Below are 12,652 nucleotides of genomic sequence, written 5' to 3'. Positions count from 1 at the left end.
TTGAGGGGAATTGGGGCTTCCTTACGACTAGCAGGCGCGCATCCCAGTGACGATTCCAATGTTAGAGGCGATTGGCATGCTTCAGTATGCGTTGACGTAGAAAATCTGCGATCGGTTGAAGGTTGAGGAACCGAATAAAGCCCCTTTCTTCGATCTCAAACAGATTCCCGTTCAATTTCGTCAAACAATCTATCAAAATCTGAATATGAACTGGGCACGCAGTTGCTATCCGTCTCTCGTTCAGACTAGACGTACACTACACGCGTTGTGCTTTCGGTTTACTGTTTATTGCTATCATGCCGGTGACGAGAAAAAATTGTATAGTGTTAGACACATCAATTCTCCCAAAGCGGCCTAGCGTTCCAGACATCAAGAAATTTCTTGATGAGAAAATAAAACTTGACATGTCAACAGTGAAGTGTGTGCAGCCTCATAATGTCAAAAATGTGGTGTATATTGATATGCAGGAAGATCGCTGCAGAGCACCATTTAAGACATGCAATGGAGTGTGATGGAAAATGCCACAATGCCATGCTTCCTATATACATTGAAAGCAACGCCACTGGTGTACGTCTACACGATCTTCCGGAGGAGATCAATAACATTACAATCGCTGACCATATGCGCCAATATGGGGAAGTGATTGCCATTCGCAACGAGGTCTGGAAGAATTACTTTCCTGGTCTCAGTAACGGCGTTCGTGTGGTGCGAATGCAATTAATTAAACCCATCCCGTCATACATAACCATCGAACAAGAAGTCACGCTGGCAACATACTTTCTTCAAGTTCGCACCTGTGTCAATTGCGGTGAGAAATCTCATCCAAAACAACGGTGCTCAGAAGCATCAAAACCACAGAAGCAGCCAAAAAAACGTTAGATCTAAAACAACATCTTCTGGAAAGCAGTCTCAAAAGACCAAACCGGAGCAGCTATCAACCAACAAACAGCAGCATCCAATTGATGAAGAACAATGGCCTAGTATCTCCGGACCGGTGAACGCTGTCAGCGTTAAAGCGGCCAAGATTTTTTCATGTACAGGTTATCCGACTTGTAAATATCCCCAACTCAGCCATCTTGGATTTTTGTATGGAATTTATGCTCGTTTGTTTACTGTTTGTTTACTTGCACTGAAAATTTATGTTTCCCCCCCGCGCTGGTTATTCCCATCTACTGACGAAGTCATATAACCTGTACATAATAAAAATCTTGAAAGCGGCATCGAAAACAAATAAATGCGAAGCAAAGCGACAAAGGTCGCTCGACTCCGATTCAGCTAGCAGCCAGCAGATGTCCAAAAAACCAACACAATCAACCTCCAGCGAAAGCGATAGCAGCTTAGTTACCGTTCCTGATATTTCTTCTGCTCGGAGAGGGAGGCGAAGCTCGTTCTCTTTCATCGAAGATGCAGATTTGCGACAACAATATATTATTGAGGAAGATAGAAGAATCAATGAATTATATAAATTAGGTTATACATTATAATTGTATATAATTCAAATCGATTTTCGGCTCCGTGATGCTTACTGCGGTTGAGCCTTCCAAATAAATAATAATAATAATAAAAAAGAACTGGGCATATGCAGTTTTTTAGATTCTTATACAAAAGAATGTAAACTTTTATACAATATTTGTATGAGAATCTAGTAATCTCAGTTCGTTTACAAAAGTGTAAGAAAATCTAACAAACGCCAGTAGAGTGTATTCATACGGGAGAGAATGGAGCAAAATTCGAATACAGGCATTTCGTCTATTCAATCTTTTCGTGGATTGATACATGAGTGTAAGTAAAATTGTTCACCGATGCCAAGCGTGGGGTTGCCCTGGCTCTGTTATAAGGTTAACGCAAAGAGCAAGGCATACATTTTGGCGCACTAAATCAGTATGAATTATACCAGATTTACATACACCCTAAACGGCATCGACTAAAAGTTGTTCAAATTGTTTTAAATTAATACTCAGTGAATTGTAACGCAATTTTGCTTACAACAAGAAAAATAATACTATATTTGGAAGGAAACACGCAGTTAAATAGTCTTGAGTACGACTCATTAGGAGTGACATAAACTCCAATAAAACTCGAACGTGAATGAATATGACTTTTATTTTATAGTAAGCGCATAATATATTAGGGGTCGTTCAACAATGATGTCACTGGTTTTAGGGGGGGAGAGGGTCCAAGATTTTGTGACAGTACATATACTAGGTATACAAAAAAGCGTGACAGAGGGGGAAGGGAGGGTCTAGAAATCTCAAAAAGTAGTGGACGTCATAATTGAATCGCCCTTAGTACAGCGAAACGTGTTATTCATTTGTGTGAAAACGCTAATACATTCATTCTGTTGATTTGCTTATGATGCAAGTCAGCAAGTAATTTGCACCAATGACAGGTACAGTGACCGGCATAAATAACAGCCCACCATGTATGTTTATTGGTTTAATATGATAGTGAAGTGTTTCTCGAGAAACACTAATGTTTCAATGTATTTAAAAGAATAGTTATCCGTTGTATATCGTATTTTGACTGCGTTTTTTATGAGAACTTGATGCTTCTACTACATATATTAAGGTCACTCCTGACGGAATCCAAGTTCCAAAGTGCTCGCGTTTTCGGGGGCACACCATTCGATTCAGCACAACTGTCATTTTTGTTGATTTAGCTTTGCTGCGTCCCAGCATGCGTGAAATAATAAAAATGACAGTTGTGCGTTGCTTCCGTATCGAGTGATGTGCCTCCGAAAACGCGAGCACTTTTAAACTTGGATTCCGTCTGGAGTGACCTTAATTTCCCAAGTAACCGTAAGCATTATAAAATTGTTTTAATATAGCATTAAATCCGTTTCTAATGCAGCCTTTTATAGCTAACTAGCTCTGCCTGCTAATATAATGCTTATTTAATGCCGCAAAAGGCGAAATAGCGTGCCAATACGATGCTATAATAAAAGCATTCAAATAGCACGACTAATGCTATTACAGTGCAGCGGAATTATGTCAAATAGGACAACCCGTTTATAGCACTGCTAATGCTTTTATAAAGCATACTATGGGAATATTTGATTTGGCATTCATTGCTATTTTTAGATTGTATTTTTTTTAAATGAAACGATATGCAAACCAAAATATCAAAATATGAAACTTTTTTATTTATTTCTGTATTCCTTATGGTTAATATTTTATTCGCCTTTGAAATACAAATTAGGTGAAATGTTCTCTGCTGGGTCTCGAACTGAGATGTCTCGTCGCTCATCGTTGAAGTGCTCCTTTGCTGCCAGGGCCATACGGGAAGTGAATGAATGCGATGAAAACTCTCCAATTTAAACTCAGTTTGTTTGATTTCGATTCCAAATCAGTTGTGTTGCCAGTACACATATTGTAGTCATTAAAAGAATCCCAGAAAGGTTAAAGCACGTAATAGTTTCTATACTGTCCAAAATCTTATTTTATATACTGAGATCATAATAAATGTATGGCCCGTATCGGGTTTTATTAAAATGTATTAAATTGATTGTTAATGTAAATAAATAATAAAATAATAAATAATTCAAAAATTCAAAGTTTTTCGGGATTTTTTCTTTTTTGTAAAACTGGCAACTTTGGATAAAAATCGATCGATGAAAATGTCAAGTGTGTTTTATTTACGAAACGAAACCAACTTGCACTCATATTTTACTAAGTTTAACTTCGCCAGTTCTTTTTACTTATTTTTTAATCATTTGTGCTAAAATAGATGCGTAATCGGTAAGTTAATCACAATATCTATACAATAGAATATGCAATGAAAATACAATTTTATTATAGATGCTACGACCATAAACAAAAGATTCAATCTCGGATTCAATTGTGCAAGCTAACCAAAACCATATCGGTACTGCCTTCGCTGTGGATAGACAGAAAAAACCGGATAAAGAAAGAAGCGCTGAAGTGACTGTGATGTGCGATGCTGGCCAAGAAAACCATAAGAAATAGCAAAAACTACCAAAACGTACACCAGAGTATTCAGTGCCTATCAGAATGAAAAAAATGGTATCCTTCTGCCAACTTTAGTGATGTAAGCCTTAACCTTATGTTAGAATAGCTATGCAGTATTGAAAATATTTGTGTTCTTTTGCAGCAAATTCCAGAGCAGATACGAATAGGAAATGATTCAGGCTCGGGTAGATGTAAACCACGGAAAATATGAATAATTGTTCAATTGTGAATTCAATCCAGACCAGGCCCTTTATCAGCACCTTTAATATATTCTGATGCTCATCAAAAGAACAAAAACCTGGAGAAGTTCTGGAAGAAATCATGCCAAAATATATTTCCTACGTGACATTAGAAGACCATTACAATCACCGCAGGATGAAAACAGATTTGTTCCAGGGTTTCAGCCTGTGTTATCGTTGCTGCTTCGAATCCTGTGCAATCAGACAGTAAGTCAAGCGGAACTTATTAGGTGGAAGCTATCGACGAACATGAATAAAGATATGTAATTTTAATTTGTATGTATTATTCCGAGTATTACGAGGAGTATTATTTATTATATACCATTTATGATCGAAATACATTATGTAATCAATTCCGGGCATAACTATAAATATGTTTTTCCTAACTCGTACGCCAAGAGCTTGTAAATTCCATATGCACAATCCTCTAGCATAATATCTTTTAAAAAAATTCGGAGACCCAATGGTGTATAAGTGTGACGAAACACTTATGTTTTTGGCACTTATCTCTTTGATAGTAAAAATCATAGATTCCTGCCAGAATTCACTAATAAATAACAAAAACTTATCTTTGATTTGCTAACGACAAGTTTTTTTCGACTGCGGATGACTAAAATTGTGTTTAGGTGTCTATAAATAGATTAATAGCTTGCATTCCTAATGCCGTTTTAGAGCAGATATGCACTTGAAATGTCCTGTGCTTCAAGGCATTTAATATAGCATTTAATGAGCATTATAGGTAAATATGATGCTAATACTAATGCCACATCTGTCTAGACTTCAATGCATTAGCAATGCTTATATAGAACATGTATGTTTCAAGAATGCTAATGTTCAGCTTTGAAGCTGCTTTAATGCCAATATAAGGCTATAAACATGCTGTGACTTAATGCTTACGGTTACTTGGGTTTTTTTATCAATACCCTCAAAACAAGTGTGTCAAAAAAAATAAAAGCCCAAAGTGGCAATAATTACCTTAATAAATAATGGTTAATTGATACACCCCTCAATTGATGTGATTTAGTATTGCAGTGCCCCCTGATGATTGTTTACATTTGCTCACTTCGAATAGTCTATAAATTTAAGTGCAAAGTTGGTTGATAAAGTTGCTTCGGTGCAATAGAAACTATATGTGGAAAACAAATATCTCTACAGATCCGAAATCTTGTTGTGCAAGATTATTTGAACCAAGTTTCGCAGCGGAAGTCAGCAGAAAAGTTCAAAATCAGTAGAGGAGCAGTTTGAACAATCGTGGCCGCAGTCACTGATAGATCCGGAAGAGGCCGCTCAAGGAAGACAGATTCACGAACAGATAAAAGAATCATTCGGGAAATTAAAAAATCGCCAAAAGTCACAGTTCGTGCCATCAAGGAGAATCTCTCGCTCCCTATTTCGGACCGAACGATTCGTCGAAGGCTGGCTGAGCAGGGATTGAAGAGCAGATTTACGAAGTGACTTCCGTTCATTATAAATAAGGAAAAACGCCTAGCGTTTGCTCAGAAATATGTAAAGATGCCCAAAGAGTATTGGAGGCGTGCTTTGTGGACCGATGAATCAAAATTTGAAGTTTTCAACAAGAAGCGTCGTGAACGATTTTGGCCTAAGGATTAAGAGGGTTTCCAGGAACGTCATTTGCAAGCTACCATGAAGCATGGAGATGGTAATATAATGGTATGGGGATTGAGGATGCTTCTCCTGGGTCGGTGTGGGAAATTTGGAACGCATCATCGGAACCATGACCGCTGATGTTTACATCGATATTCTGAAGGAAAATCTTTCCGATTCTCTTCGGAAAGCTGGACTGGGCAGAGACTTCGTGTTCCAGCAGGACAACGACCCTAAACACACTGCTAAAAAGACTAATAGCCTATTCAGATTGGGCTATTTATGACTTTGTTAAGTGAGAGGGTATCCAATTATTACGAGGTGTTCAGACTGCATCAAGATAATATATCTTGACGTTTCCATGTTTCCTCATTTGCACGCTAATACAGGGTTAAATTCAAGGAGATTTTTAAAATTTAATTTGCGAAATCAAGCATTTGTGTGGCGACAATCGAACATTTTTTTCTGAACAAAGTTTCTACGAAAAAAAAATATAAAAGAAATATGAAAAGGGATTTTCGAAGAATATTTGAAGCTCTCATTAAGGATAATGAGCGAAGATACATTCATTAGTTGGGTGCGCCGTTCTTCGGGGAATCAGACTATTCCTCAATTTATTTTTAAGTTTAAAAAGTATTTTGATTCTGTACTATGATCGAACGGAGATTTGATAGAAAAATTTAGATACTTTTGGGAATTCTCACAAATAAATAAAAAAAGGACCAATTTTCAAGAAATATTATCGAACTAAAATGTATTTCCACCAGTATCTCCATGTATGAAGGGCAACTCAGCAATTTAATTTTTTTTTTCAAAAATGGAGACTGAACCATTGCGTTCTACTCGACAATCAATGATACAGCTTCTAACAAAATCGAATCGTGTGAATGTGATATAATTTTAACTGGATTTTGGATGAATTAATGCATTACCAATCCATGTTTTATTTAAGGTTATTCTACATTATATATACATCCCATTCAAATCGTACAGTTGTCCCACGTGAAAAATGTTGAAATCCAAAGTATATTAAGCCATTCAAGGAGCAGAATTGAAACAATTTATGAAATCATGTTTATTCATCAAATATATTCGTTTTACAACCATTCCTACGTTTTAAATTGTCTTCCGCATTGGCCCTTGAACTTTGAAAATTTATTCGATTTGTTCTAGAGAGCATCTGTTTTTTAAACAATTCATGTTGAATAAGTGGAGAATAAATAATTATCATCATTATTTTTCATCATATAAAATGCTTTCCACAAAACCATCACAATCCGAGTTATTCTTCAGCGCTCAGAAGATTTTCATCTAACATGCATTCGACCCTGCTGCGACAGAAAGAGCATGACTGTCAACTACGAAACGAAATGAAAACAGAGAGAATTTTCTCTCTGGCAAAGAGAGCGTGACGCTTGTCAGTTTTGTTTTGTTGAATTTCTCCCTGCATCCCAGTTAGAACGAAAGCTCTCTCGTAATAGGGTTACTGCTCCTGGACTTCATCTCATAGCTCCGATATTGGTCCTACGAAAAACAAAGCAACGAAAAGGTATTTGATTTGTTTATTATTTTTGTGATTTTTTCAGCAGTGAGCATGCATGTTAGCAAAAAGAAGGGACGAAATTGGTGCCGTATTTCTTTGTTTCGCGATGAGATGAATATATGTACAGTGAGATTGAAAACGGAACAGTTCCCCTAATTGTTCGTAATAAATTCTTTATGACTCTTTTTAGCGGGTATCTTTTGACAGCGCAAAATGTATGGAATATTACGTAAATAATGACATCATAAAGCGTATTTACCCTGAAACGCCAATTATTATGTCATTAATGGCGTAATCTGAATAGGCTATAAGGCTTATTTCCGCTCACGTCGTATAAAACCTCTCGAATGGCTTCCCCAGAGTCCAGATTTGAACCCAATCGAGAGTCTGTGGGTTATTCTGGACAATGGTGTGGCGAAAGATGGAGTTACGAACAATGACATTTTTTTTCTGCTCTGCAGAACGCATGGGACGAAATCAACCAGCAGAATCTGCAAAACCTTGCTGAAAGTATGCCGAAACGTTTGCAGGAAGTACTTGAGGCTAAAGGGGGTCATATTAATTATAAAGAATGGATATTCACTATTTTACCCGTTATGAATTGGACATGGGCTTCTATTTTTGTCATACCTTTTTTGATGTTTTTCCAATAATCTATCTCAATAGAATCTTGAAACAATAAAAAAGGGGTATCAACAGTTGAACCACTGTTGAATAACTATTTTCTCTCAAAAAATGATGACTGTCAAGCTAAAGTTTTTAAACAGGGGGGGTGGGCTTTTATTTTCGCAGGTCACTGTATGTTGTTCCCCTGGTATAAGCAGTTGGAATTGAACTTGAAGAACAATGCATACATTTTGGCACAAAAAAATAAATAAAAACTATACCAGGTTTGCATACTTTGACTAAAATAATTTAAATTAGTTTTTAATTGGCAATCTATAGCAATTTCCCTTTTAAAATATGCTACCTAGCGATAATAGTGTCTTCTCGTCTATTGTGAAAAAAACAGTAGGTTGCTCATAACTTCTGAGCCCATAGTCCGATCTGGCCATAATATTCAATAGGATACAATAAGAAAGTATTGTCCTTTTCAGGAGACAAAGAATCTTGCTGCAAGCAAATCGGTTGAAGATAAGTGTCTAAAAGTGAGTTTTTATTTGTAAACATACATAAAAACAGGAAGACATCACATCGATTCCTCTAACTGAGTAGCCTTACCTTCACTATTTGTACCGTTACCCTACATCGTTTTGCGCCGCATTGGTGAGGTAGCCATCAAATTGCCTAAATTTTCGGAAGGATTTCAAAATTGTCGAAGGAATACATCCACAAACTTCATAAGGTTCACATTCACATGACTGTGATATTATTTTTCACAATAATGTCCAAAGTGATTTAATTTTATTATCCTAGTATTTACACTACATCTGTACATCTAAACATCTATCTGTACACACTTAAACTCTAGTTAAAACATCTTACATTGATTCCTGACTCCATTTCGATTCATTTTGAAAAGCAGTAACCGTTTCACGGTCACCGCAAACATTGTACATCGTGATTCGGAGTCACCCGTCACCCAAGGGTTATGGGATAAATAAATTAATGGACACTTATACTACCCCGGTTTCACGTTCTAGTGACTATTAAAAGTATTACACTCCCGTATTCTACTTGTAGCGAAAAAAGTGAGCAAAATTTTAAATCCCGCTAGCGCACCCCTCAAAGCGGTTGCTAATCGGTTTTAGCGTTAATAATATGAAACTATGATTTTCCTTCACTGTGCTCGTCCCTTGCCATTTTCATTATTTATTTCGGTCACGCTTTCGAGCCAGTTATCACATCGTGTGTATGTGGATGAAAACTTTATGATTAAAATAAATCGCTCATCGAGCTCGTCTCACTGCCGGTCCTGAGAGGACTACTCTTTGAAGAGGAAAGCACTTTACGGTACGTAGAACAGACCATCATAGGAAAGGTATTCTGATTTAAATATGTTTGGGGAAAACAATTTAGTTATTCTCTTTGAATAATAGAACACGAATTGTCCATTAGTAACCTTTTAGTGACTCTTTCCTTTCCATTATAGCACAGGTAGTTTACATAAATATGCTAACAATTGTTTATACAGATAAGGAAATAAGTATCAAATCGGTTGTAGAATATCCGGGTTTTCTTTTTTTTCACCAATTTTGGCTTTAGTTTCTAAACATTTCCTAGAAAACTGCTCCACAAGTCTGAGATTATTTTTTCTCAAGGAGCGATATTGATTTCATCCTTGCATTTTTAATTCCGCTGAGACTGTTGAAATAAATCCAATGCTTAAGCCGATTTCTCACTAGTTTACATTATCTCACTTTTCGTGTCACTTTGTATTGCCTTTTTGATATTTTGGTGTAAGCGTTTCATTACCCTTGGTATTGAAACTTGTTTTCAACTCCAGGTTAATGAATTTTCTCCTTGGTAAGTTGAATGATTTGCGGCTTCAGCACCCGTCGCACCATCAGACGGAGAAAATAGGCAGCAGCCAGGAAGAAACAGATCACATCCAAACCATAGTAGGTGAAGAAGCTGAAAAAAAAAGAAAATAGTAAAAAGAAATTGAAATGTTCAAAATACAGTTCATTCTTTCTTGTACGCATAACATCTCCCCCCACTAGAAAAATAAAAAAATTAAATAAAAAAAAAATAAAGAAAAAAAAAAATTCCGTCTCGCAGCTTTCAAATCCACAGTTGTTATTAACGGCAAGATTTCTACGCCAATGTACAATTGTTGCACTCGTGTACCATGACGAGATGCTACTTCAATTAACAGGGAAGTTGACACAGTTACCAACGGGATTTTTTACCGCGCCAATTTTAAGCCAATTTTTGAAAAAAACTCAAAATCCCAGAACGATTCAAATCAATCATCTCATGACTGACATCCATTTGGGTTTTTCAAATGTTTTCCTGTGTTGAATTTAGTGAATTGACGTTCATCGCATAGGGCAAAGGATACTCTTGGGTGTGTAAACAATGAAGTGCCCCCAAATTGATTTTAAACGCTTAGGAAGAATTGATTTTAAAAATTAGGAACGAAATAATTTTCTGGCAAATCTTCTGTCACGATGCGATTTAGCATGGATAACTCATTCGTGATGCATTCCTTTGAATTCGCAAACGAGTTTGCTCGTGCGGCATTGCTCGATAATTGAAATTGTAAATGACTACCATCATTGCTTTAAGCATGGTCTTAGGATTCGTTCGCAAATTACGTAACGCTAAATTTGGCTTTCTAAATAACTCGGTCTCGGTCATGTATCGGATACCAGCCTCAATATCTGTTATCTGTGGCATTAGCTTTGTTATGGTATATTTTGTAGTTCGGTTCGGACACTAAAGCTACTAAGGGGTCGTACACATATTACGTAAGCAATTTTTCTGGATTTTTCGACCCTCCCTCCCCCCATGTAAGATTTTTTTCATACAAATGATTTTTTATTTATATGAAGCGTAAGATATTGACCGACCCCCCTTCCCCCATAAGTGCTTACGTTATATGTGTACGGCCCCTAAGGATGTTTCATGTGGTTTATCCTCATCCAGACTGCTATTAGAAGTCAAAGCAGGTGTAGAAGAACGCTAGAAGCGGTATACGAGTGTCCAGTGCGGGTATCAAAATTGAGGGCAAGCTGCAATGTCCAACAGTTGGATAGTATGAATAGGCTGATATGCCTGTGAGTCTTCAGCGTATATCACACGATATTTCGCAATATCTCTGACAGTCGGGCGCCGGCACTAGTAGAGCGGTATCTACATAGCTGATAATGAGATGAGCTTGACCAGTCGACAATTTTTTTTTTTAATGATTCCTAAACCTAGAATTCGGACGCATAAACGCTTTTTTTATGGAGAAAAAAAAATGGTAGTCTCAGAGTTTTAGGCCAAAGTATTGAAGTTTAGAGGTTGCACAAAGAACTTCAATGTTATTTTCATCTTCAAGTTAAGAGTTTCATAAAAATAATCATAACTATGGCATTTTTTATCCGATTCATTAGCTATTACCTATAGTAAATCTCTTCAACATTGAATTTTTGAAAATTTTGTGATTTGAAAAAATAGTTTTTTTTAAAGGAAAATCAGTTTGTGTTTTATTTTTTTTAGAAAAGAAACAAATTTTCTTAAACCATTCTTTGACAATGTTTTAGACCAAATACTGCACGACAATTGTTTTCAATTGCGCCACATGATATGCCATAATTTCATAATACTCATGATAGGGGAAAGTGGCCGTCCGAGTGCCAGCGAGGGACTCTAAGTGAAACAGTGCACCATGGTCCACCGAGAATAAGGAGGAATGGTCCTCCGGAAATTTAGGGGATATGATGTCAGGCCCTGCAAGCCAGCTTTAAAAAAACATACGCAATGAACAATCAACATGGGAGTACGAACCGGAACCATCGGCGAAGACCATTGCGACGAAGAGGAACTAACGATTGGAAACTCGGTTCGTGGAACTGCAAATCTCTTCGGGAGCACACGCATACTCGCCGATGTGCTCAAGGACCGTGGATTCGGCATCGTAGCGCTGCAGGAGGTTTGTTGGAAGGGATCAATAGTGCGATATGCAAAGGCGGGTGATCGGGTGGTGGCCGATCAATGAGAGAATGTGCAGGTTGAGGATCAAAGGCCGGTTCTTCAACTTCAGCATAATCAACGTCCATAGCCCACACTCCGGAAGCACTGATGATGATAAGGACGCATTCTACGCGCAGATGGAACGTGAGTACGACAGCTGCCCAAGTCACGACGGTAAAATCATCATAGGAAATTTGAGCGCTCAGGTTGGCCAAGCGGAGTGGTTTAGACCGACTATTGGGAAATTCAGCGCTCACCGGCTGACGAACGAAAGCGGCCTACGACTAATTGATTTCGCCGCCTCCAAGAATATGGCCATTCGCAGCACCTACTTCCAACACAGCCTCCCGTATCGGTACACCTGGAGATCACCACTGCAGACAGAATCACGAATCGACCACGTTCTGATTGATGGACGGCATTTCTCCGACATTATCGACGTCAGGACATATCGTGGCGATAATATCGACTCTGACCACTATCTGGTGATAGTTTAACTGCGTCATCAACAATTTTTGGTACCGACGACCGCCGCGGTACGACCTAGAGCGACTGAAGCAACCTGATGTCGCCACTGCATACGCACAGTATCTCGAGGCAACGTTGCCGGTGAGCTCGATGGGGCCCCTCTTGAGGACAGCTGGAATACAACGACGCAGCGGAGAACAACGTCG

At 37.9% G+C, this 12,652-nt stretch overlaps 1 protein-coding gene and 1 long non-coding RNA gene across 2 annotated transcripts in view; one reads left to right on the top strand and one right to left on the bottom strand.

The window, feature by feature from the left end:
• The first annotated feature begins 3,597 nt into the window (after positions 1–3,597).
• Positions 3,598–4,480, top strand: LOC134203449 (uncharacterized). Its single transcript, XR_009977605.1, has 3 exons — positions 3,598–3,737; positions 3,798–4,047; positions 4,111–4,480. It is a non-coding gene; the product is annotated as an uncharacterized LOC134203449 (long non-coding RNA).
• Positions 4,481–8,742: 4,262 nt separating this feature from the next.
• The window catches only part of LOC134203455 (UDP-glucosyltransferase 2-like), a 91,575-nt gene continuing 87,665 nt past the window's right edge, over positions 8,743–12,652 (bottom strand). Inside the window, exon 6 of the mRNA XM_062678332.1 lies at positions 8,743–9,929. Within this exon, the coding sequence (XP_062534316.1) occupies positions 9,803–9,929 (127 nt within the window). The 3' untranslated portion in view covers positions 8,743–9,802. The remainder of the gene's footprint in view (positions 9,930–12,652) is intronic.

This window comes from Armigeres subalbatus, unplaced genomic scaffold (genome assembly GCF_024139115.2).
Source record: "Armigeres subalbatus isolate Guangzhou_Male unplaced genomic scaffold, GZ_Asu_2 Contig1857, whole genome shotgun sequence".
Classification (NCBI taxonomy): domain Eukaryota; kingdom Metazoa; phylum Arthropoda; class Insecta; order Diptera; family Culicidae; genus Armigeres; species Armigeres subalbatus.
This window is presented reverse-complemented; position numbering and strand designations above follow the sequence as displayed.